At 34.5% G+C, this 27,810-nt stretch overlaps 1 protein-coding gene, 1 long non-coding RNA gene and 2 other non-coding genes across 4 annotated transcripts; 1 reads left to right on the forward strand and 3 right to left on the reverse strand.

The window, feature by feature from the left end:
- Window positions 1–2,804: 2,804 nt before the first annotated feature.
- Window positions 2,805–4,444, reverse strand: LOC127182506 (uncharacterized). Its single transcript, XR_007829920.1, has 5 exons — window positions 4,286–4,444; window positions 3,826–3,918; window positions 3,425–3,484; window positions 3,064–3,139; window positions 2,805–2,858 (listed from the first exon to the last, which is right to left on the reverse strand). It is a non-coding gene; the product is annotated as an uncharacterized LOC127182506 (long non-coding RNA).
- On the reverse strand, window positions 3,237–3,369 carry LOC127155234 (small nucleolar RNA SNORA13). Its single transcript, XR_007825555.1, has one exon. It is a non-coding gene; the product is annotated as a small nucleolar RNA SNORA13 (small nucleolar RNA).
- Window positions 3,556–3,691, reverse strand: LOC127155228 (small nucleolar RNA SNORA13). Its single transcript, XR_007825554.1, has one exon. It is a non-coding gene; the product is annotated as a small nucleolar RNA SNORA13 (small nucleolar RNA).
- Window positions 4,445–11,288: 6,844 nt separating the features above from the next.
- On the forward strand, window positions 11,289–26,881 carry pcyt1aa (phosphate cytidylyltransferase 1A, choline a). The gene is made up of 9 exons (XM_051094294.1): window positions 11,289–11,485; window positions 13,569–13,693; window positions 13,777–13,876; window positions 17,626–17,742; window positions 17,903–18,054; window positions 19,629–19,707; window positions 22,997–23,139; window positions 23,254–23,442; window positions 25,185–26,881. The coding sequence occupies exons 2-9, from the start codon at window positions 13,586–13,588 to the stop codon at window positions 25,419–25,421; spliced, it is 1,125 nt and encodes a 374-aa protein (XP_050950251.1). The 5' UTR covers window positions 11,289–11,485; window positions 13,569–13,585; the 3' UTR covers window positions 25,422–26,881.
- The last annotated feature ends 929 nt before the right edge of the window (window positions 26,882–27,810 follow it).

Genomic DNA, 27,810 nt, shown 5'->3' on the forward strand with positions numbered 1-27,810 from the left:
TGATTTTTTAAAATAGATAAAACTTTTTATTGGAAAATCCTTTACTGACTGAAAAAAAAAACTAACGCATTATTATTCCACATAATCACAGATTTAGTGAACAGTGCTGGGTGGATTACTTAAAAAATTGAAGTCTGTTACAGATTACAAATTATTCTGATGAAACTTTAGTCAGTAGTGTAATTTAGATGACTCATTTTAAGTAATGCATTTGGACTACTTTCAGATTTTGATTACATTACTTATAACCTAACTTGTTTGTACATTTGAATGGGATTATTGTTATAAAAGAGGAAACAAATATGTTCCGTTCTTTGTTATCAACATTGTGAAATGCATTAAACATTACTTCAAGGTTTAAAAGTAACTGTAATCTGATTATGAGCATTTTAAATGTAATATAATCAAATGACAAGAACTCAAATGTTTGTAATCTGATTACATAATCCAGATTACATGTAATCAGTTGCAAAAAGAAAAGTATATGAAAAGTAACAAATGCAGTGAATTTAGTTTAAAAAACAAACAACAAAAAATAACGCTAGAATTTTGTCTTATTCTCTCTTCTTTCATTAAAAAATGTTTTAGGTACAGATCTGTAAAATCTACCACATCTAATGAAAACATTTTTATCTCTTGCTAAAACTCAACCTGTGTATGTAGTTCACATTAAAGTAGGTTAGATAAAATTAGAGACAATACAATCACTTGACCTGGTTTATAATTGCTGTGGTTTGCAGGCAGATCTGTCTTCTGTATCATACACTGTCGAGTCACATGATGATAACACCAGGGAATGCTCTAGGTTTAGACAATGAGGTGCTCATAGTCATTAGTCACTTCAAATGCTCATATGAACACCCAGAATGTCCTTAATAATTCATACAGTGTATACATACTATGCTTCAGTGTATTTCTCTTCATGTTCTTCAGGTGTACAAAAAACTTTTTTTATTCATACCTGTGATGTGCAACCCTATAATCTAAGAAACTGCTGAATGTTTGTCAGGTGACCATATATTGAAAAGGTCATGGCTATTTGAGATGTGCACATGAGAAAAATTTCTGTAGCAAGAAAAATGACTGAAGTAAATGCACATTTGTGTGTCTCCACTACGTACAGTTGAGGTCAACAGTACACGTACACCTCGCAGAATCTGCAAAATGTTATTTATTTTACCAAAATAAGAGGGATCACATAAAATGCATGTTATTTTTTTATCTAGTACTGACCTGAATAAGATATTTTACATAAAAGACGTTTATAGTCCACAAGAAATGACCCTGTTCGAAAGTTTAGATACGTTTGATTCTTAATACTGTGTTGTTACCTAAATGATCCACAGTTGTGTGTGTGTATTTTTTTTAAGTGATATTTGTTCTTGAGTCCCTTGTTTGTCCTGAACAGTTATACTGCCCGCTGTTCTTCAGAAAAATCCTTCAGGTCTCACAAGTTCTTTGGTTTTTCAGCCACATGATGCATTAAGAGCCAGGGGTGTAAACTTTTTGAATTTGAAGATCAGAGTAAATGTAACTTATTTTGTCTTCTAGGAAACATGCAAGTATCTACTTTAGTTCCTGAAGGGCAGTACTAAATGGAAAAAATATATATATATGATATTTAGGAAAAGTAAGAAAAATCTACACATCTTCATTCTGTTCAAAAGTTTACACCCCTGGCTCTTAATGCATCGTTTTTCCTTCTGGAGCATCAGTGAGTGTTTGAACCTTCTGTAATAGTTGCATATGAGTCCCTCAGTTGTCCTCAGTGTGAAAAGATGAATCTCAAAATCATACACTCATTGTTGGAAAGTGTTCAAATACACAAAAATGCTAAAAAAAAAAAAGAATTTGTGGGACTTGAAGGATTTTTCTGAAGAACAGCAGCAGTTTAACTGTTCAGGACAAACAAGGGACTCACGAACAGCTATCACTAAACAAAACAACAAAAAAAAACATTTAGGTAACAACACAGTATTAAGAATCAAGTGTTTGTAAACTTTTGAACAGGGTCACTTTTGGAAATTCAACTATTTGTTTTCTCTTGTGGACTATATGTAAACATCTTTTATGTGAAATATCTTATTCAGGTCAGTACTAAAACAATAACATGCATTTTGTATGATCCCACTTATTTTGGTAAAATAATTAACATTTTGCAGATTCTACAAGGTGTATGTTGGTGAATTGCCAGTGCACAAAAGATAACATTGTATTGGCTAAACATTAGCCATGAAGTATTTAATGAATAATTTTCATTATTAATAGCAGCAATGGGTAAAGTGTGTCAGTGGCTCAGTTAATATCAACTGCAAAACAGGCAACATTTCATATTTCTCAGAAACCTTAATGGTTGAAATGTGGACTAATGTCTTGTTCAGTCCACTAAAGACTACAATAACTTTTTTTTAAAAGCTTTATATTTATAAAAATAAAACAATGTTGAAAACCTTTTCACTACAATTAAAAGTTATAACATTAAATCTTATGAATATGTGAGAAAATAATATTAATAATATAGCTCAATTGTTTGCATTTCAAATGCAAATTGTTTTGGCACCATATGATGCCACAAATAATTCCCTAATGCAAGCAAGTTGTCTGAACTGAACACTTTGTTTTCTTCACGATTTTTCTTACTCATTTCCTCTTGCCCTACAGGACAATTTAAGAAAAAGAAAAAAAAAGTGGCACAACTTGGTCCAACATGTGGAATTTGAAAGTTGAAAAGATCCTTTTTATACCGTTTACCACAAAATATTAAAACACTTTCAAGAGAACATAAAACATCCACATACAAAAGACACTGTTAACCAGAAGGTTTTATTTATAAGATTCACATTTGCAGAAAACACCATCTGGAAGAGAACAAAAAAAAATAAATAAATAAAAATTAAGCCACAGAAACACTTAGAAGCAGCATGAACATATAAATCTAGCAATGTGCACAGTTCTATCAAACAGCGGCCAGCCTTAATTTAACTCAAATTTCTTTACACAACACTTTTCACCATACAAATCATTAAAAAGCACTCAATGCGAGCCAGTGTTAGCAAAACTCACCTCACACACCACTAGTCCTTGAATGCTGGGTAATTTACCTCCACTTGAAAGGATCACTCCTTGGTGAATATAAACCCTTTATAATAGACAGGATGAAATGCAGTTAGCATTAAGATGTGCATTTTTATAGATTACCTTATCATGGTGTATAATTTATCAATTGTTTTAAAAGTTAATGTCCATGACATGAAACTTTTGAAAGGCATAAATGTAAACACCTTTCTTCAGCCACCTTATGTATTAATGTCTGCCCTAGTTGACACCACATTCATCTGTACAGCAATGAACAGGCAACACTTTAAGGCATGATTGGCTTCTTTTTAACCAATTAAGAGAAAGGAAAATGTTCATAGATGCATACCAAGTGTCATGTAACCCTGCCCATGTTGCTGTTGCAGTATTTTACTGCAGGTCTGCTCACCTGAAATGACAGAATATGATTATTAAACCATGCACACTAAAGATCAGGTCATGAATATAGCTTATTGTGAATGCTGTTCTTGTCATAGCACAAGCAAGAAAAACAATTAGAGTGTTCTCTCATAAATTTGGCTATTTCAAGATTTATTGTGCGCCTTAGTTGACACCACATTCATCTAATAGAAAATGAATGGGCAACACAAAGGCAAGACAGAACTGCACATCTGCACAGATTAAGTATAAATTGCATTCTAATGGAGCTAGCTTCACTTTACAGTACAGTAAGCTGTTGAATTTTTTTGAAACTACTCAGTTGGAGTAATCTAAAATGCAAATTCACACCTGGAGTTCAAAAGCACACAGTTGCTCCTGGGCCTCATGGTGTCACCATGTGACATGGTACATCAGCCATTTCCTGCTGCTTTCATGTTAATGCTGGAAAAAAAACATCAAAAAACAAATTATTAACTGCACTTGCAAAAAAAATGAGTGATGGAACCACGAGGGCAAAAATAATCATTAAAATACAAAGACGAGGGACGTTCAACTACATATTTAATTGGATATTTACAGCTGTTCAAGAATCACCCATAAACCGTTTTAAATGAGACAACAGTAAGATTTATTTGCACATCTCAGCTGACGAGTCACTAAAATAAACATGTAATGTTTTAAGTGCGACGACTGTACAACATTCAACAGGCTATTTCACACACGGAATGCTTCCTTATCATAATCATACCACTAAAAGTCAATATTTAAAATAAAACACGCTCATATATAAATAACATTTACTACCTACCCACATGCTACACAATGAGCCCGTCTATGCCACTTTAAGAGCGGATGATGACACTCATTTTCACTTGATCATCTCCACGTGGACACTCAACCAGAAAAGTCCTGCAGGAGGAAAGAAGGACCCAGCGTAGGCGACCGAGAAAGTGCCTGAGTGAAATTACTTAAACTGGTTTCCTCAGTCTGCACAACCAATCAAAGTTGGACACACATACTTATTATTCGTTATAAATAATTTCCACGTTTTATAAATATTTGCACAGCATTCACTCTCTCAAGCAACTTCATGAGGTCCTTTTTTTAAACAGTAACGTTACTAAAACGTTCTGATTTTCCAGTAACGTATAAGCTATAAATAAAATTAAAATCGTAATTAATTTCAAAATTTATTTGAATCAATTTATATATTCTTTATGTATTTTTATTTAACATTTCATGTTATATCACGTTAAGTATAACAGAAAAAGTACATTAAAACAAATATTTGAGAATTTTGACTAGAAAAAAATATTAAATATAAGGTTTTAACCCGTTTAGAGCTTTCAGCAATGGGTCTGTTCAGGGTCTGTGAAAGAAAACCACTGAGAAGATATAATAGAACATTTAGAATTTGCTCAGATCTTTAATCTTACCTTTTAAATCGGAATAAACATTAATGATTATTACTGTCATCATTTACTTTCCCTCATGTCATAGAACTTAAAAAGATATTTTGAAAAATGTTATTTATTTACTTATTTACTTACAGTTGAAGTCAGTGGTGATCAAAATGGTTTGGTTTGGTTGAGCCTTTTTTATTTAAATCCAGCTAAGAATTTATTTATTACAATTTAAAAACTATGGCAAGCCATTTTAACGTTTAATCTATAGGCCATACAAATTTTTACGCTGCTAATACTTCTTTTTTTGATACTAGATATAATCTTTTCCACTAAGTATTATTACTTATTCCTTAGCTACCAGTGCTTATTCTTAAGCTACAAGTTACACAGTTTAGTTCTTTATGAGGTTGAAGATATCTCCAAATTAACTTATAGTAGTAGTCACTCTGTTTTTGATATCATCTATTAATTTCTGACTAGTAATTATTGCTATAGTGACTAGTTACTACTAGATACTAGTACTTATTTATTGGGTACTGGTACTTATTCCATAGATACTAGTAACTATTAACAGATACTAGTAGTTATTCTTAGGTACTAGTATGTATTTATTAGACACTAGTATCTTTCAGAATTATTACTAACAATTCTTATCTTACTAGTCAGATCTGCTTTTTACTCATCTTATGTTATGAGTAGTCCGAATGGCCACAGTAGAGTTCAGTGAAAAATTTTACTAGTAAAACAAAAAATCTTACTAGTAACATTTCAAATAAGTATTAGTATCTAATTAATTTGTACTAGTATCTACTGAATAAGTATGAGTAGCTAATCGATAAGTACTAGTATGTAATGACTGAATAATGAATAAGTACTAGTTTCTAATGAATACTAATATCTAATAATAAGTACCAGTGTCTCATAAATAAGTACTAGTATCCAATAATAAGTACTAGTTTCAAATGAATAAATACTAATATCTAATAATAAGTACCAGTATCTCATGAGTAAGTACTAGTATCTATTAAATATGTACAAGTATCTAATGAATAAGTTTTAGTATATAATAAATAAGTACAAGTATCTAATGAATGAGTACTAGTATCTAATAAAAAAGTACTAGTGTAATAGATACAATAGATACAAGTATCTAATGAATAAGTACTAGTATCTAATAAGTAAGTACTAGTATGTAATAAGTAAACGTACAAGTGTCTATTTAATAGATACTGGTCTCTAATGAATGAGTACTATTATCTAATACTCAGTACCAGTATCTAAAGAATAAGTACTATTATCTAATACTAAGTACCAGTATCTAAAGAATAAGTACTATTATCTAGTACTAAGTACCAGTATCTAATGAATGAGTACTAGTATCTAATAAAAAGTACTTGTGTAATAGATACAATAGATATAAGTATCTAATGAATGAGTACTAGTATCTAATAAGTAAGTACTAGTATGTAATAAGTAAACGTACAAGTGTCTATTTAATAGATACTGGTCTCTAATGAATGAGTACTATTATCTAGTACTAAGTACCAGTATCTAATGAATGAGTACTAGTATCTAATAAATAAGAACTGGAATCTAATGAATAAGAACTAGTATATTTTAAAAGGTTAGTATCTAAAGAATAAGCACTAATAGCTAAAGAATAAGTACTAGTACTCAACAGAGATGGCAAAAGTACACACATCCTTCACTCAAGCAGAAGTACAGATACTCATGTTTAAAAATTAGAAGTACTGACTACACTTTTTTACTTAAGTTAAAGTAAAGAAGTATGGGCTCAAACATGCACTTAAGTAAAAATAATACAACAATTACCACAAAATTAATACATTAATACAAAATAACTTTTAAAATTTGTTAGCTAATGAATGTATTAAAGGGGTCATCGGATGTAAATTTCACTTTTTTAATGTTGTTTGAACATTAATGTGTGTTGGCAGTGTATGTACACATCTACCCTATAATGATACAAATTCATGCAGTGGTTTTTAATTAATCTGTAAAAATAATATCCCCTTTTTCAAATCGAGCTGTTCTCAGATGCCTGACGGTGTGCCGTCACACCCACAGAGGCCGCTCCCTCGATAGTTGATTGACATGAGCTCTTACCTTAGACCAGCTGTCACAGGCCAGTAACTTTCTTTGTTTCGATGCTGGAGCAGGGATGTAAGTTAGACAAGAATATCTCCATTTGAACGATTGAGGTGTTGTGTTGCTGGATGTAATAATGAACATAGTGGTCGTCATTTACTCCCGACATCTGAGCTGCTGAAGATGCAGTGGATTACATTTGTTTGTGAATGGAATACGCCTCCCGATCTACATATATCTGTCTATGTTCGCACGAATCCAGCTTGTGATCCAGCTTCACTTACAGCAGAAGTGTGTATAAGCGTTTTTTTATGAATCTTTGCGATCGCCTTTCCTTATAACGTGATAGTTAGGAAGTTTAATGGCTAAACGCGCCTAAAGTAAACAAGATCGTCATTCCACAGAAAGAAGAGAGGGGCGGGGTGAGCAGAGCTCATTTGCATTTAAAGGAACAACCCCTTAGAATGAGATCATTTTTGCAGAGCTCATTTTGACAAGGTAAAAAGGGTGTTGTTTTACAACACCACTGAGAATTCATAATCAAAGTATAATAGAGACTTTTCATTAAGACCCTAAAGAATCATATCAACTTGTGGAAAATGGGCATCCGATGACCCCTTTAAGGCTGAACAACCACCATGTAGAACAGGGCCGGACTGGGAAAAAAAATTCAGGCTGGGAAATCTCAGACTCATCCAGGCCATCCCATACACCCACAACAAATTCTGAAACCATGGACAACCTTTTTTTTGTTTGACCATCACATTTAAATAAATGTTTAAAACCTTAGGCTGGGGCCGTGCAAAATAAGAAAAAGGCTCTCTCTTGAACTTCAATTTTCCTTTTCAGTCTCCTCATTTTCCATGAGATCTCTCTGCTTCTCACTTCATTTGTGTTTGCTTTTTTCACTAACTTTCTTGTACCTTGACAAGAAACCTTCTTGAGCAGAACTGTCTCCACCTTGTTGCAAACCAACCACCTCATTATTTCTGTTTGCAGTAACAATTTTATTTAAGTTTAATTTAAAGTATCATATTATGGCCAGGTGTTCTTGTTTTATCTTAAAAAGGCTTAAATACTATAGATTTAAGAAAACTATATTTTCTAAATTGCTTAAATTTCAAAATTAGTATAATAATGATTACATCATGATAATATCTTTACAGAAAAATCCTAATACGGAACATGTTTTTGCATTATCATGAGTCATATTTTTCTCTTACCAAAATTAACCATGGTTTATTACAGTAAAAACATAGTAACCATGTTTTTGTTTTGTTTTTTGTTTTTTTGGCGGATTGATTACAATCTGTTTTAATTTACTACCATAGTTTTACTACACATCTCATGGTTAGACTATGGTTAGTGTAATAAAACCATGGTTCATTTGTGGTTATCATGGTATAACTCTAGTAACCATGGATTTTGGTTTTAATTTTCATAAGGGTTGTGTTGTTATCTGCCCTAGCTCCCTCTGAACGCATTACAAAACGATCTTTTATAACATTTGTTTGCTAAATCACTACTATAACTTTACAGTAGATAATAATGATGTCCTTTAGAATAGAGTATTTTGAGTGATGCTAATAATTTAGTTTATTTTCGTTTATAGTACTACTGCTGTAGTTTTGTCTTTGTTTACTTATTAAGTTGGCTTGAGAAAGCCAATTTACTGATCTACTATTTAAGATTATTATTATTATTCTTCTTCTGAGCCAAATTTCGGTATCTGTCCTCCTAGAGCTTTCAAGCTAGAACCACCAAACTTGGCCCAGACCTTCAGACTGGTCTGACTTGGTGTGCTGTATCTTTTCAGACTGATCCGGCTTTCAGTTTTCGTGAACCAGACTATCAAAACCACCAAAAATCCCATAGACTTACATTGACAGAATGTTCAAATGAGCCAACACTCTTCAAACTCCAACTGACAAAACTCCCAGAATCCCTTAAGGCTCAATCAAGCTTCCCTTCTATGTACTATTTCTAATCCATTTAGACTCATTTAAGCTTCCACTCTAATATTTCTAATCTGTCTAGCTATCTAAATCATGCTAGCAACATGCTAGTAACATGCTAATTTTGTTAGCAACATGCTAATCATGTTAGAAACATGTTAGTAACATGCTAATCGTGTTAGCAACATGCTAGTAATATGCTAATCATGTTAGAAACATGCTTACAACATACTAATCATGTTAGCAACATGCTAGTCATTTGATTTATCATGCTAACAACATGCTAGTAACTTGGTAATCATGTTAACAACGTGCTAGTTACATACTAATCACACTACAAACATGTTAACAACATGCTAGTAACATGGTAATCATGCTAGCAGCATGATAACCATGTTAGAAACATGTTAACAACATGCTAGTAACATGCTAATCATGCTAACAACATGCTAGTAACTTGCTAATCATGCTAGCAGCATGATAACCATGTTAGAAACATGCTAGCAACATGGTAATCATGCTAGCAACATGCTAGTAACTTGCCAATCATGCTAGCAGCATGATAACCATGTTAGAAACATGTTAGCAACATGCTAGTAACTTGTTAATTGTGCTAGAAACATGCTAGTAACATGGTAGCGACAAGCCAATCATGTTAACAACATGCTAGTAACTTGTTAATCATGCTAGCAACATGCTAATCATGTTAGAAACATGCCAGTAACTTGCTAATCATGCTAACAACATGCTAATAACTTGGTAATCATGTTAACAACGTGCTAGTTACATACTAATCATACTAGAAACATGTTAACAACATGCTAGTAACATGCTAATCATGCTAAAAACATGTTATTAAATTGGTAATCATGTTAACAATGTGCTAGTTACATACTAATCATACTACAAACATGTTAACAACATGCTAGTAACATGCTAATCATGCTAGCAACATGCTAGTAACATGCTAATCATGCTAGCAACATGCTAGTAACTTGTTAATCATGCTAGCAGCATGATAACCATGTTAGAAACATGCTAACAACATGGTAATCATGCTAGCAACATGCTAGTAACTTGCTAATCATGCTAGCAGCATGATAACCATGTTAGAAACATGTTAGCAACATGCTAGTAACTTGTTAATTGTGCTAGAAACATGCTAGTAACATGGTAGCAACAAGCCAATCATGTTAACAACATGCTAGTAACTTGCTAATCATGCTAACAACATGCTAATAACTTGGTAATCATGTTAACAATGTGCTAGTTACATACTAATCATACTAGAAACATGTTAACAACATGCTAGTAACATGCTAATCATGCTAGCAACATGCTAGTAACTTGCTTATCATGCTAGCAGTATGATAACCATGTTAGAAACATGTTAACAACATGCTAATAACTTGTTAATTGTGCTAGAAACATGCTAGTAACATGGTAGCAACAAGCCAATCATGTTAACAACATGCTAGTAATATGCTAATCATGCTAGAAACATGTTAACAACAAGCTAGTAACATGTTAGCCATGTTAGAAACATGCTAGAAACATGCTAATCATGCATGAAACATGCTATCAACATGCTAGTCAGGCTAGAAACATGCTAGTAACTTGCTAATCATGCTAACAACATTCTAGCAATTTGCTAATTATGCTAACAACATGCTAATCATGCTAACAACATTGTAATCAGCCTATAAAAATACAAGCAACGAGCTAATCATGCTAAAACATGTTAACAACATGTTAAATCATGTCAGCAATGTGTTAAATCATGCTAGCTGCTTTCATACTTTTAGGACTGTTTCAAATTTTCAGGCTAGGCTTTCTCAAGCCAACTTAAAGTTTTTTCTCAAACTTTACTCATCTAGTTTAAGCATTAAACTGCTAGCAGCTCTTAGCAGCCTGTTTACAGATGAAACTGACCTGCACTTGACGTCCTGAACAAGTCGGTAGTTTTGCCTCTATGATCTATGATTTGTTATCGAATGGTGATTGCTGATTAAATGGTGATTTCACCAAATGCTGATTAAAACTAAAATAATGAGTCTGGTTTGAAAATGTAAGAAGTAGAAAGTAGTCAGAAAAATAAATAGTGAAGTACAGTAGTGATACCAGAAAAATCTACTTAAGTACAGTAACGAAGTATTTGTACTTCGTTACTTCCCATCTCTGGTACTCAACAAAACAGATACTAGTATGTAAAAAAGAAGTACTAGTAGAATTAAAATAGACAATAGTACGGCTTACAGATTAAATGTTAAAACGGCTTGCCATAGTCACACTTTGTGGAGACGACGGTGGGACTTTTATTTTGAAACATCATGGTTTTGCTGCCATCTTGGAACCGAATTAAGTTGATCCCAGTCTCTTTTGTGACTCCTGTCAAATCGGAAGGTCTGAGATCACGAACACTGAGACATTTAAATCACAAGACACTTCCGACTCCTGTCAGACTTCGACCTACAGAAACACAAACCTTCAAAGACCCTTGAACACCATCTGGGCGAATAACTGCACTAAAACATAAGGGTAAGCTGCTAATGAGTGTTCATGTCTATAACTGTGTCATAAAGATAATCAACAAGAACCAACTAGTGTACTAGTATAGTTGCTTGACATATGTGTCGTCTAATGAGCTACAAAACATTGTATTTATCAGCTGTTTGGTTAAATAGTTGAACTACTGTCACATTCTGAGACACTCCCACTGTTATATCATAATGTGTCAAAAATCCTCCTCCAGTGTTTTCATCTCAGAGCTCTTACACTTGAAATCCATTGCATTACATGGCAGGAATGTGGAGTATTATAACGGTTGCCCCTGAACTAATTACTATTTTTGTTACGCTTGCAATATATATACACACTCGCACAGCTGGGATTGCACTCAATAGTGTGCGTGCTCCAACCCTTGGGAGGAATCATTCAGACTCTGTGCTTTTAGATATTAGACTGAAATAATAGGATTATGTTTGTATTATAACCTAAAGTGCTGATCCACTGCAAGTGTGTGCTCTGAAACATGATCTTGCCTTAGTTTAGTTTGTTATCAGTGCCAGATGTCTAAGTAGTGTCGTATTTAGTTTATGTTATAAGTGTTATAATGGATGTAATGTTGTGTCCAGGTCACATTCCTCAACTTTTGCTTCATTCACTCATGCATTCACCCTTATGAGGCTTAAGGCTCTGTGTATAGATGAAGGAATGCTTGGAATGAGGAAGGGTTTCCATAGGCTTGTTCCCAGTTTCTATTTTAATGTACTTTTTTCTGTTATGGTTGACTTGTATGAAATTTGGTTTGGCAGTTTTAACTGCATATGACTGTATATATATTTAAATTTCTTGTCATGAAGAAATGTCTTAGTTCTATGGATGCCTATTTCCACCACAGGATGATTTTTTGTTTATGTGTCACAATTCATAATTATTTCTTGCAATTTTTAATTTTAATTTAATTTTAATTCAGCTTTTTTATATTTAATTGTGAGATGTACCTTACTGATGCATTTCTGAGCAGTTACCTGACTTATTTTTTATTTATGTTTTTTTTTTTTTTTAAATATCTAGCAGAAATGGGATTGCACAAATTTTAGCCAAAAATCAAAATCAGAATTTTAGCCAAAATCAGATTTAAAAAACAAAAAACAAAAAACAATACATATATATATATATATATATATATATATATGTATGTATTTATATATATGTATATATATGTGTGTGTGTGTGTGACCCTGGACCACAAAACCAGTCATAAGGGTCAATTTTTATATATATATAAAAATTATATATATATATATATTTTTTTTTTTTCATTGATATTAAGAAAATTAAAGTCATTTTTCTAAATGCAATGTTATTAATCTTATTGTGAGTAATTTATCCATGCATGTTTCTTTTTTCAAGTTAACATTGTAATTAATGGAAATGTCATAATTTAATCTTCCGGTAAACACTATTTCAGTTTTATTGTGACTTTAAACCTTTTATTTGTATTCTGCCTTCATTTTAATTGCAATGAAGGATGTTTCAAATACTTAACACAAACCAAATTTCAAATTCTCAACATCTCAATGTCACTATTTTTAGCCAGGAAGTAAATTCATTCTGTTGATACACAGTAATGTTTGTTTTTAAATAAAAATAACATTTAAATACTGAAAAGTATTGCAATTAAATTAAATTAAATTACATTAAAGATATCAGAGCAACAAATGCTGTCATTATGTTTTTTTTTTGCAAAGAACAATAGGTGTTTGGTGGAGGGGGGAAACTTTTACTTTTAAATGGGCTTTATTTTCTTTATGCAAAATGTAATTTCTCATTTCATATTGGACTTGGACACATTCTTTATCCCTTTTAGCCTAGACTGTGAAGATCAGAAGGACATCTGGACATTTATCTTCAACATGGTCGAATAGTTTGCACCACAGCCAATTCTTCTGACACAGCGATATTTAATCTTTTCTGCAACTCAGTGTTACAAAATACTCTTTGCAATATGTGAGGTTATACTGCCATTGATTTCTGGATTTTTCTTGTGCCCCAAGGAACTTGTGTACAACTAAATGCCTTTTAATCATGATCATCATTCCTGTTGTTTTTTCTGTAGCTTTCAACAGAGCCTGAATGGAGGCCCACGGTTCAGCACGATTGTCCAGGAAGAGAAAGAGAGAAGGTTCAAATGGAGAGGCAGAGGAAGGCGAGAAACCGCTAAAGTATAAGCGATGCACAGTGGTGAGTGAGATGAAGGTGTAAGCGTGCATACAGACGAGAGATGGTATTTGAGCCCAAAAGCTGTGATTCTTTTCGCCCCTCAGGGTCTGAAATACCCAGCTCCGTATGCAGATCAGCTTGAGTCAATGGAAGATAAGCCATATCAGCGCGTCACCATGGAGGAAGCTCGCAAAGGCACTCCACGTAGGTTATTTGCCCTCTGTAGCAAATTCCTCCCACACACCCATTGTGATATGCACACGCTATGTGTTACTTTCATTCACTGACCGCATGACTGGATTTAGATTGAGTCATTGGCCATTATATACAGTCTTGGCCAGAAATAATGCGTATTTGTATTGCAACATTTTTGCATTGCTTCAACATTGTATCCACACATGTATTTCGAAACAGAAAGGCCAAAAAGCTTATTACAGACTGACTTTTGACCATATTACATCCATTTTGTCTTAACCATGATAAAAGGACAAGTTAACTTCCAAAATGAACATTTCCTGATCATTTATTCACCCCCTTGTCATCCAAGATGTTCATGTCTTTCTTTCTTCAGTCGCAAAAAAATTAGGTTTTTTAAGGGAAACGTTTCAGGATTTTTCTCCATAAAGTGGACTTCAATGGTAGCCAACCACTTTAAACAGCTCTACACGATCCCAGATGAGGAATAAGGGTCTTATATAGCGAAACGATCAGTCGTTTTCTTAAAAAAATTCATATTTTTATACTTTTTAACCACAAATGCTGGTCTTGCACCAGCTCTGCAATGCGAATGCGCAATCACTTTGGAAAGGTCACGCGCAGTTAGCTCTTTGTCTGTATACTTTGGTTCAAAAAGGTAGGGTTGGGTGAAAAACATCTCATTTTCTCCTCAGCCTTTAAAATCGTCCGACATTGTTGTTTTATTTTTTGCATTTGACTTTCATTGCATGTTTGCTTTGTAAACACTGGATTGGTACGTCTGTCTATGTCATGTGTGACCTTTCCAATGTGATTACGAGTGCAAGACAAGCATTTGTGGTTAAAAAGTATATAAATTTGTATTGTTTCAAGAAAATGGCCAATTGTTTAGCTAGATAAGACCCTTATTCCTTGACTGGGATCATGTAGAGCCCTTTGAAACTGCAATTTGGACCTTTAACCCGTTGATCTCCATTGAAGTCCACTATGTTGAGTAAAATCCTGGAATGTTTTCTTCAAATCCTTAATTTCTTTGCAACTAAAGAAAGAAAGACATGAACATCTTGGAACATCTATGAGTCTCCTAAAACAGGTTTACATGCATGCAAGATCAAAAAACACTTTAGTTTTCTCCAAAAATAGATATAATTTGACCTAATTTCTAAATGATTCGTAAACGATTTGTGCGAAGCAGTTCGAAGAATCAGTCTCTCTAAACCCCTCCTTTCTGTAATCCCTCACTGCTGTGATTGGTCAGATGATTGGTTTACAAGACGTGTCAGAAAACAAAACGCCCATTGCCATAACTGAATGACAGCCCTGGAGACTTGTCAATACATAGAAAAGATGACATCGATTTTACCTTAACATAACATACACAACTACGTATTTTGAGCGATCACTAGAAAATACAGTCTTTGTAGATTTATATTTTGAAAGTGAATACAAAACAAATTTACTCACAGCGTAGGATACAGCATCTTCTCGACATGACATAAACCACATGTAAATTTTTCTGTGTTTGTGGGCGGGCAAGTTGTTCGCAACGTAGAACGTGGGCGGGGATTATGCAAATATGTTACTTTGTGACGTATAGCCGTAACAAAATAAGATTCGAATTCCTGACGACTCGTTCAGGCGATTGTGAGCCGACTCTTTTTTTTAATAGGCAATAACTCTGTTTATCATGCACTGTTGGCTTCACAACTTTGCAGATAGTTGTGTGTAGTATGTTTACATACAGCTACATGACAGTGCATGAAAGGTCATATTTGAAAAGGCATAATAGGAGCACTTTAAGGCTAAAAGCAGCCTAATGTTTTCAGTATGACTTAATTTGTGTTTAACATGAAAACCATTTAATAGAAAGATTGTAAGTTACTAATGCTTACATTTCCTTAGTTAAGGCTACAGAAAACGAGCAAAGAACGTTATCACTGACTAGCCTAGCCTAGTCTAGCGTGTGTTTATGCGCTTAAAAAAAACACTCCTGGTACCATAAGTAAATACAATAGTTACATTACTGTATGATGAATCAATTTCTTACCCCTTGTTTACATTGCACACGTCTGCGGCGCGAAGGGGGGCCGTTCCCCCAAAACGAGTTACTGTGCCCCCCTTTTCCATCCTCTCCTAAAGTGATCGATATTATAAGTGAAAGTAAAACCGGACATCTATCGGCACAACCCTAGTGTAAATAGTTTTCTACAATTTCAGGTTTTAGTCATGCAGATGACACCTGTAATGACACCTTTCCATTGTTATTAACATTTTAAATCTTGTTTTATATATTTTATTTTTTAAAAATGTAATGTACATTTTTAACACTTTATTTTTTTATTACCTTGGCAATAGTTAGAGAATACTAGTTAATATTGACGCGAGACATTCTAAGACAACAGCAGAGGACTTGATGGCAAATATGACATCTTTCTCTCTTCTGACCATAATATTTTTTCGTGTTTTAGGCAAAAACTAACAAAATTTGTATACATTCAGAAAATAAGGCTTAATATCTTATGTCATTTTGCTTCTCAAGTAACTTGATTCATTAATGTTTAGATATTTGTATTAGAAAACAAGACACAAACACAAAGTTGCAGTGTAATCAAGATGCTTTTTTTTTTCCTTTTTTTTATTGCTATTGAGGTAAATAGGAATGCAAAAATTATTTGTTGTAGTCTCTGTTCACCACTATAAAAGTTTACCCAACTTCTGAGAACCCTGTAAATGTTAAAAGAGTTCATTAGCTTCAACTGAGACATAATCACTTCAACAAACCAAAGAAATGATTGATGCATCAATATCACAAATCTCTTCTGCTTTTTCTTTACAAAAAAGTTTACTAAAATATGTCAGTAGTGGCTGATAATCAAAATATTGACAATATACTGTGGATCTCTAAAAGAAATGCATATATGTTGCATATGTTGTTTTATATATGCATTATGTTGCATTGCTTGACAAGAATGTAACTGTGACAATATTTTTGGCTGTGGCAGTGTATAATTTTTTAGAATTTGTGTTTAGGATGTTTATATTTTAATCTGTAGTAACGTTCAGTTTTTTTTTTTAATGTAATTTATTCCTGTGATCAAAGCTGAATTTTCAGCATCATTACTCCAGTCTTTAATGTCACATGATCCTTCAGAAATCATTCTAATACTTATTATCAATGCTGAAAACACTTGTGCTGCTTCATATTTTTGTGGAAACATGGACACTTTTTTTCAGGATTATTTTATCAATAGAAAGTTCAGAAGAAAGAAATGATCATTGCTGAATAAAACTAATTCCTTAATTTAAACATCTGGTAACATTTTACCATAAGGTTCATTAGTCAACATTAGTTAGCTAAATTAGTTAACAGTATTTGTTAGTCTTAGTTGATATCAATTTCAGCATTTACTAATGCATTATTAAAATCATAAGTTGTGTTTGTTAACATTAGTTAATTCATTGCATGAACAACTGTATTTTTATTAACATTAACAAAGATTTATTGTGTAATAAATGTATTGTTAATTCTACGTTCATGTTAGTTAATACAATACCTAATGTTAACAATGACACCTTTTTGTAAAGTGTTACCAAAAATCTTTAAGAAAGAAAATCTAATTTCTGAATGATGATGTTTATATCTAAAACATTTTTAGAATTCCAAGGAATTGTACTCATTATACTGACTTGAAATCTGTGTCTAAATAAAGTAGTTCCCTTCATCCCATAAAAGCTGACATCCTTCTTTTTGTGTTCAGCCGACAGGCCTGTGCGGGTGTACGCTGATGGCATCTTCGACATGTTCCACTCAGGACATGCCCGCGCTCTCATGCAGGCTAAATGCCTTTTCCCAAACACTCATCTTATTGTAGGTGGTGAGTAATCCTGAGCCGCTTCAGCCCTTCAACTTTAAAGAGTCCTGAGCGTATAGTGTCTATAGAGTTATTGAACTGTTTATCATTCTGATCATTTAGCACAGAGACCATCTTAATGTCAGTGCTGTATTTAGCGCCTCTCTCTCGTGCCTTTCTGCAGTGTGTAGCGATGACCTCACACACAAGTTAAAAGGCTTCACTGTCATGAACGAGGATGAGCGCTATGATGCGATCAGTCACTGTCGCTATGTGGACGAGGTGGTCCGGAATGCTCCATGGACTCTTACACCAGAGTTCCTCACCAAGCATCGGGTAAGACAAGAGAGAACTGAAGAGTAGTTCATCGTACAGTTGAAGTCAAAAGTTTACGTACACCTTGCAGAATCTGCAAAATGTTCATGTTCAAGGGATCATACAAAATGCATGTTATTTTTTATTTAGTGCTGACCTGAAAAAGATATTTCACATAAAAGATGTTTACGTATAATCCACTAGAGAAAATAATTCAAAATTTTCAAAAGTTTACATACACTTGATTCTTAATGTTACCTGAATAATTCACAGCTGTGGGTTTTTTTGTTTAGTAATAGTTGTCCATGAGTTCATGAGATTTTGAGATCCATCTTTTCACACTGAGGACTTATTTAGGTGTCTGTGAAGAGAGGTGACGAAGACCGAGACGGCAGAGAGCGCACCCTGTTTATTTTCTTTATTTTACAAAAGCACATTGTATTTTGTTGCTATACACAAATAAAATATGCAGCTATTACAGAAGGTTCAAACGCCCACTGATTCTCCAGAAGGAAACACGATGCATTGAGAGCCAGGGTGTGAAAACGTTTGAACAAAATTAAGGTGTACATTTTTCTTATTTTGCTTAAATATTTTTCTTAGTTAGTACTGCCCTTCATAAGCTACAGAAGATACTTACATGTTTCTCAGAACACAAAATAAGCTAAATTTACCCTGATCTTCAAATTCTAAAAGTTTTCACCCCCCCGGCTCTAAATGCATTGTGTTTCCTTCTGAAGCATCAGTGAGTGTTTGAACCTTCTGTAATAGTTGCATATGAGTCCCTCAGTTGTCCTCAGTGTGAAAAGATGGATCTCAAAATCATAGTCATTGTTGGACAGGGTTCAAATACACAAAAATGCTGAAAAACCAAAGAATTTGTGGGACCTGGAGGATTTTTCTGAAGAACAGCAGGCAGTTTAACTGTTCAGGACAAACAAGGGACTTATGAACACTTATCACTAAAAAAAAACAAAAACAGCTACGGATCATTCAGGTAACAACAGTTTTAAGAATCAAGTGTATGTAAACTTTTGAATGGAGTCATTTTTATAAATTCAACTTTTATTTTCTCTTGTGGACTATATGTAAACGTCTTTTATGTGAAATGTTTAGGTCAGTACTAAATGAAAAATAAAATGCATTTTGCATGATCCCCCTTATTTTGGTAAAATAATAAACATTTTGCAGATTCTCCAAGGTGTATGTAAACTTTTGACTTCAACTTTGTATTTATATATGAAGAGTTCAGATGCAAAACCATCTAAAAGCCATCTCGGTCAAAAATGAGATAATGATACTGAGTGAATGTTCCTGACACATATTATACGTCCATCAAATACTTTTACTTCAAACTCGTTAAATTCCAGCATCAGCCCAATCAGAAGTACCAGTACTTACATAGAAACCTATACAAAGTAGCCAGAAAGAAATGCTCATTTTAAAGAAAAAAAACGTCAGATGGATTTAGAGGCTTTTGCATCTGAACTCTTCATACATAAATATTGGAGGAAGAACGTGAAGTGAAAATCAAGCAGTGAGCCAAATAATTGTGTCCTTATGTAATGAAAGATTGTTTTTTTTTTTTGCCTAAGATTGACTTTGTGGCCCATGATGATATCCCATACTCCTCAGCTGACAGTGATGATGTTTACAAGCACATCAAAGAAGCAGGTGAGGATAACCGCTTCAGAAACTGACCTTTATATGTTTTTGATGCAGAAATCAATCTTTGGATTTGAAATTTCAAGAGTATGAACTATAATCAATGAAGAACTTCCTAATTTAAAGGTGAAATATGCAGTTTCTGCATTACTAGTGTCACCTTGTGGCATTACAATAACAAAGCATATTTTATTTATCTTACTATTTTATCTAGGGATTGGCAGTAGAGCTAACGTGTGGCAAAACTTGAGATCATCTTACCTGTCAAGATGAAATTCCACTTAAATCTTGATTAACACCCAAACTTTCCATCAAACTTCTCCAGATTTTACCATTGTATTACCCCATTGTTCCACTGTGTAAGTCTTTAAATTTTGGCTGGCACTTCTGTAAATGAATCTGGCTCAGCCTGCTACATTAGCCACGCCTCCAAACTCTTGCTATTGGTTGAGCTGGAAAGATTAACAGATCTGAGTGAACCATGTTGAATGTTTCTGTGGTGCCTGAGAGGTTCAGTGCTTACTCTTTTAAAGGCGATAAACCAATTGAATTTTAGTAGTCAATGAGTAACAAACTGGGTTAAAGGATTAGTTTACTTCCAGCATAAACATTTCCTGATAATTTACTCACCCCCTGTCATCCAAGATGTTCATGTCAAAAAAAAAAAGAAAACAAGGATTCTGAGGAAGCATTTCAGGATTTTTCTCCATATAATGGATTTTAATGGTGACCAACAGGTTGAAGGTCCAAATTGCAGTTTCAACGCAGCTTTAAAGGGCTCTACACGATTTCAGCCGAGGAATAAGCGTATTTATCTAATGAAACAAAAAACAAAACAATTTATTTACTTTTTAAACCACAAATGCTTGCCTTGCACTAGCTTGACTTCACGCATTACGTAGTCATGTTGGAAAGGTCATGCGTAACGTAGGCAGAAGTTCCAACCCATCATTGTTTTACCTTTTTTTGACTTTCTTTGCACATTCACTTTGTAAACACTGGGTCTGTACTTCCGCCTATGTCACACACAGTGATGGGAATAACAGCGTTATAAATAAACGGCTTTACTAACAGCATTACTTTTTACAACGCCGTTACCGTTACTGACAGTAAAATGTGGTGTTACTATAATTGAGCTCACTGAAGTGGTTTTCATCCGAGTAGGCTCTCTCTCTTAGCCGGACCTGCTTTGCATCACATCACGTTGGTTTCTTCTTCTGAGGTAAATTCTGGCTTGTTCCTCTCAGTGCATCTTCTTCCAGAAACGAAAAGTAGCCGAGATAAACTTGATGAATGATCCCGTTTGTTTATGGATGTGATGTGGGCATTTACCTACTTGTCCGCGCATCTCATGTAGATGTTTAACATTTGAAAAGCAGGGCCACTCGTGGGCTTGATTACATTAGATTTAATGAGTTTAGACAAGAAAAACTGGAGCTCGTGTTGGTATTATGCAGATTACTTTATCAGAGAAAATAAAACGTGACTTACTTCATTTAGAAGTAGACATTTCAAGCTTTCTATACATATATATGTCTTTAAGGTAGATGATCGCTAAAATTCAGATTGTTTTATTTACGTGTCTGTGAAGAGAGGTGACAGAGACCAAGACGGCAGAGAGCGCACCTTTTTTATTTTCTTTATTTTACAAAAGCACATTGTTTTATTGCTATACACAAATAAAAGTTGCGATACCTTAACCTTATCTGTACGATTAAAAATGCCGAAATATTTTTTCGAAATATACTTTTTCACGGTCATCAAGAAAAAACAAGACCAACCACACCGGTGAGGTCGTGCAGTAGGATGTTTATTATTACCCCAATAACTTGATATTTAGCCCCTGGAAGGTGTCTCTCACATTGTCCTACAGCAACATTAGTAGTGTAGAATTGTGTACAATGTTTTGTTCATTTAACATGTGTAATATTGGGCATCCAAGTTATTTGACATATTTTAACATTTTTAAATAAAAAGTAACACAATATTTACTTTTTCTGGTAATTAGTTACTTTTATGATGATGTAACGCAGTTACTCAGTTACTATTTGTGAGAAGTTACTAGCAACTATTACTAATTACTTTTTAAAGGGGTCGTCGGATGCCCATTTTCCACAAGTTGATATGATTCTTTAGGGTCTTAATAAAATGTCTGTAATATACTTTTGTTAAAAATTCTCAATGGTAGTGTAAAACAACACCCTTTTTAATAACAAAATAAACAAAATCATCCCATTTTGAGGGATTGTTCCTTTGAATGCAAATGAGCTATGCTAGCCCCGCCCCTCTCTTCTCTCTGTGGAGTGACGAGCCTGTTTACTTTTGCCGCATTTAGCCACGTTTAGCCACTAAACTTGCTAACTAGCACATTATTAGGAAAGGTGATTGCAAAGATTCATTAAAAAAAACCTTTATACTCACTTCTGCTGTAAGTGAAGCTGGATCACAAATGATTCACGCGAACATAGACGGATATATGTAGATCGGGAAGCGCATTCCCTTCACAAACAAACGTAATCCACTGCATCTTCAGCGGCTCAGATGTAAATGACGACCACTATGTTGATTATTACATCCAGCAACACAACACCTCAATCACTCAATCTGAGATATTCTTGTCTAATTTACATCCCTGCTCCGGCATCGAAACAATTGAGGTCGGACTGTGACAGCTGATCTGAGGTAAGATGCTCATGTCAATCAACTATTGTGGGAGCGGCCTCTGTGTGTGTGACGCCACAGGCATCTGAGAATGGCTCGATTTGTAAAAGGGGATATTATTTTTACAGATTAATTAAAAACCACTGCATGGATTTTTATCATTATAGGGTAGATTTGTACATACACTGCCAACACACATTAATGTTCAAACAACATGAAAAAGTGAACTTTGCATCCGATGAAGTAACATGCCCAACACTGGTCATGTGTGACCTTTCCAGTGTCACTACGTAATGTGTTAAGTCGTTTTTAAGAGAAGATAAAACCTTTATCCCTCGGCTGTGATTGTGTAAAGCCTTTTAAAGCTGCATTGAAACTGCAGTTTGGACCTTCATCCCATTGAAGTCCACTATATGGAGAAAAAACCTGTAATGCTTTCCTCAAAAACCTTAATTTTTTTTCAACTGAAGAAAGAAAGGCATGAACATCTTGGATCACATGGAGTAAATTTTCAGGAAATTTTTATTCTGGAAGTCAACTAATCCTTTGAGAGAATGTTTTGACAAAAAACTAAATGTCCTTGCTCTTGACGGGTACGCGAATATTTAAAACTTTCATTTATTTTGGACTTCCCCAGGAATGTTTGCACCAACCCAACGAACAGAGGGCATTTCCACCTCTGACATCATCACACGCATTGTACGAGATTATGACGTTTACGTCAGACGAAATCTTCAACGCGGCTACACCGCAAAAGAGCTTAACGTCAGCTTCATCAATGTGAGCATTCATTCATTTACTAGTAGAACGTGATCTCTAAATAAAGACTAAGACCAGAAATGTCTTAGTCAGTCTACAATATGGCAACCTAACAATGAGTTGCTCTGCACACAGGAAAAGAAGTACCACCTTCAGGAGCGTGTGGACAAGGTCAAGAAGAAGGTGAAGGACGTGGAGGAGAAGAGTAAAGAGTTTGTACAAAAGGTGGAGGAGAAGAGCATTGACCTGATCCAGAAATGGGAAGAAAAGTCCCGCGAGTTCATCGGCAACTTCCTGCAGATGTTTGGACCTGAGGGAGCATTGGTAGGCATTTCTTTAACAATAACTCTGTCCCAAAACTTCACAAGTGACTAAGTCGGAACGCTCTTCGTTAGCTACTACTGATGTGAAGCTCACAAGGGATGTGACTCTTAGTCGTAGTTTAATGTAAGCATGTTGTAACACTAATGATGCAGTATTTTTAAGCATTAAACTGCATATTTTAGTTAAAATTGTCTATTATTAATTTAAAATACACCTGCAGACAGCAATTATTGGTGTCCAAGCACCAACAGGTAAGACATGACACAGTCATGGCCAAAAAAAAGGTTTAGGAGCCATTCACACAGAATGCGTTTTTCCATTCCAGTGCTCTACTTTTCCATTGTTTTTCTATGTAAACAAACTAGATGGATATATATGAACGTTACGCTTGTGCTCATCGCCGCGTTTTAAAGACGTCACGTCAAGTTAAAAGAATTTCAACTTTAACACACAGTGCCACTTGTCAATGTCAGTTCTAAAACAGTGGGCCAATCAGAAGACTCCGTAGGCGGTTTTATTTGGTTTTATTTGACATGGCAACATGGCGGAGGAGGCATTCTGCTCTGTGTTCTTTTTTTAAACCATTCCAAAATGCTGCATCTCACTTTTGTAGACACAAAGACGTGTTCTGTGTGAAAAGACCCTTACAACGATAAAACAGTGAATAAGTGAAGACTGACACCTAATTTGAATGAACTATGTATTTAAAAGCTGCCATTCTCAACCTTTTATATTACCTGTCAGAAGTTTTTGAACAGTACGATTTTTTTATGTTTTTAAAGAATCCTCTTCTGCTCACCAAGCTTGAAACTATTTAATTAAAAATACAGCAAAAACAGTAAAAAATTAAAATATTTTTGCTATTTAAAATAACTGTTTTCTATCTTAATATAGTTTAAAATGTAATTTATTCCTGTGATCAAAGCTGAATTTTCAGCATCATTACTCCAGTCTTCAGTGTTTCCTTCAGAAATCATTCTAATATGCTGATTTGCTGTTCAAGAAACATTTATTGTTATTGTTATCAATATTTGAAACAGTTAAGTAAATTCTTTTTCAGGATTCTTTGATGAATAGAAAGATCCAAAAGTCACCATTTATCTGAAATGAAAGGCTTTTGTAATATTATACACTATACCATTCAAAAGCTTCGAGTCAGTATAATATTTTGGTATACGTTTATAATGTTACAAACGGTTTCTATTTTAGATAAATGCTGTTCTTCTGAACTTTCTATTCATCAAAGAAACCTGAAAAAAATCTACATGGCTGTTTTCAACATAATAATAATAATAATAATAAATGTTTTTGAGCAGCAAATCAAAATATTAGAATGATTTCTGAAGGATCATGTGACTGAAGTGATGATGCTAAAAATTCAGCTTTGAAATCACAGGAATAAATTACATTTTAAAATTTATTAAAATAGAAAACAGTTATTTAAAGAGTAAAAATATTTCAAAATTCAAAGATCAAATAAATGCAGGCTTGGTGACCAGAAGAGACTTCTTTAAATCTTACTGTTCAAAAACTTTTGACTGGTAATGCATGTGTATTTACACATACAACATTTTTAATTAAAAAATTTACACACTTCACACAATTTTCTCATACAGTATATCTAGGTTGTCCAAAATCATGAGAAGGGAATGAATTAAAATAAAAAACATGATTTCATACTGCTTATATCTTGATTCCACTCAAGATCTCTTATTGGCTCTGTGTTGTTCTTCCTCTAACAGAAGCACATGCTGAAGGAGGGTAAAGGGCGAATGCTCCAGGCCATCAGTCCGCGGCACAGCCCCAGCAGCAGCCCCACACATGAGCGTTCCCCGTCTCCAACCTTCCGTCTGCCCTTCTTCACCAAAACATCCCCGCCCTCCTCACCCTCATCACATCACAGCAGCGCCCTGTCCGGCTACACCTACGCCGCTCGTCGACAGGCCATCAGCGAAGACGAGGAGGACGACGAGGATTAGAGTGGCACAGCACACCACACATCTGTCTTCCAATACCGGCAATCCAACCTCAGAAACGAAGCAATCCTTACACCATCCATCGGTTTCGCTCTCTGTATTATTACCACGTATATGAAGGGTTAAAATGGAGAGACGTCTAGAACGTTAGAGACCATGAGTCATTTCCGACTTGTGGAGATTTTAAGTCATCGTCAGCGACGAGATGCTGAATCACATAGGATCGGCAGGGCTTTTTCATGTTTTAGAACGAACGCACGTTGTATCAATGCGTTTCATTTTTGTTTTAAGTTTAGTTTTAATGTTCTTATCGTAATATATACTTGTTAGACATCTCATAAGTCAGTCATGTCTCTCTTGGAATGGCTGAGATTGATGTCTAGCGTTTGAAAACACCGCAAGGCACTGGAAGATAAATGCAATTATCTAAGTACAGGAGCTAAAAAATAATGAAAATTGTTTGTTCGTATCGCAAGGCGCATAATCAGTGTTGTCGTGGTTAGTAATTCTACAAATTAGAAAAATACGCCAATATTATACAGGCATGGCTGCAGTGGAAAATGAAGTTTGCCTACTTGAATTTGGTGTGCTTTAGTAAAGGTCAGAATTCCACATTTGAACACTGTGTTTCAAAAATATATGCTTAATAATATAAAGAGTTGTCTGTTTTTACTGTAAGTAATTTCATCACTGCACAGTGCCCTATTCATCTCTCACTGTGATCGTTTTCTTTCAAAGAGCTCTTAACGAATATCCTAAAACTTAGGATGAAGGGCTAGTTTTCCAAGTTCAGTGTGTAGTTTCATAATTAGGTTCTGCTAAATGAGTCTTGCACGTTTTGAAGTCAAACCAGTGGAGCTGTTTATAAATGTTAAGGAATGAAACCACTTAAAAGGAATATTCTGGGTTAAATACAACTTAAACTCAACCGTTGGTGTCTAGTATGATAGAAAATCATCACTAAAACATTTTGACAGTTACACACAATGCAATTTTTGGAGCAGTCATTGTTTTAGAGGCAAAATGAATGACAGCATGATGTCTCAAGCTTAACTTGTGTTCAACCCCTAACATGCCCTTTGAAGAGCTTTTTTATGTACATGTATGGATATGCAATGGTCAGTTTCAGACAGTATGTGTTTAAATTGCGATCGTAACACCAGTGATTATAATATCTAAGTTCTTTTGTCTCGTTTCATAATTTGATGAGAGGCAGAGGCTCAACGAACTGCTGTCCAGACTTGCACTGATGTCAGAATTCAACTGTTTGTCTGCAAATAGTTGATGCCTCATTTTCACGGTAAAGTCTATGTTTTTCCAGCCTCTGACTTTTCCTTTGCACAAATTAAGTGAATCTAGGAGAGATTATTTTATTAAATTTGCCTTCCCTTATCCTGTCAGCCTTTTATTGTACAGGATGTCAACAGACACAGGAAGACAAATAAATAGTGTCTAATGTTCAAGAGTGTTGTGTTTTTTTGTCCCTGCCATCTAATTTACTACCAAGATGTAACATATTTACTTATGCTTATGTTAAACACAGCATGGTGTAAATATGAATATATCACTTTTGACCAATAGGTGGCACTGTTATTAAGTTGATGTGGTGTGAGGTGACAATGGCACACACAAAGTTTGGTGTCATTATGTTAAAGCTTTGCAGAGATACAGCCTCAGACATAGTCATCATGACTCCGGTGCTATACAAAAGCAGTTTTGTCTATCAACAAGAAATCCATAACTTTTTGTCAACACAGTCCAAAGATGATCTGATTCAATTTTGGTAAAAAATAAAATGGCGGACAGGAAGTTTGGCCAACTATACCAAAATTGGCATCTATGTTCTTGGCATGACCCAAGGAATATTTTAAGACCAATTTCATTACAATGGGCTAATGCAGTGGTTCCCAACCACGTTCCTGGAGGACCCCCAACCCTGCACATTTGGCATTTTTTCTTCGTCTGACAAACCCATTTCAGGTCTTGGAGTCTCTACTAATGAGCTGATGATCTGAATTAGGTGTGTTTGATTAAGGAGACATGGAAACATACAGTGTTGGGGGGCCTCCAGGAAAGTGGTTGGGAACCACTGGGCTAATGGTAACTATTTGGTGAAAATTGGACCAACAGTCTAGGAGGAGTTTGAAAAAGTTTTTTATCATTAATCAAAATGATAGACAGAAAGTCCGGCTGACTATGGTAAAATTGGTATCTATGTTCTCGGCATGACCCAAGAAACTTATTAAGACCAGTACAATAGGCCAGTAAACTCAGAAGTTATTAGCATTTTATGAAATTTCATTATAACTTTTGACTGCTGCCACAAAACTTTTTGAGTACTATTAAAAAGACACGTAACGAGTTTCATACGCATACACTAATGCATTCATAA

Source organism: Labeo rohita, chromosome 2, assembly GCF_022985175.1.
Source record: "Labeo rohita strain BAU-BD-2019 chromosome 2, IGBB_LRoh.1.0, whole genome shotgun sequence".
In the NCBI taxonomy this organism is placed as follows: domain Eukaryota; kingdom Metazoa; phylum Chordata; class Actinopteri; order Cypriniformes; family Cyprinidae; genus Labeo; species Labeo rohita.

Bases quoted from the DNA above. Each gene is read 5' to 3' on its own strand.
- pcyt1aa (XM_051094294.1), top strand. From the start codon at position 13,586: ATGGAGGCCCACGGTTCAGCACGATTGTCCAGGAAGAGAAAGAGAGAA. The intron at 18,055-19,628 runs GTAAGACAAGAG...TTTTTGCCTAAG, and splicing joins AGTTCCTCACCAAGCATCGG to ATTGACTTTGTGGCCCATGA. The intron at 19,708-22,996 runs GTGAGGATAACC...GGACTTCCCCAG, and splicing joins CAAGCACATCAAAGAAGCAG to GAATGTTTGCACCAACCCAA.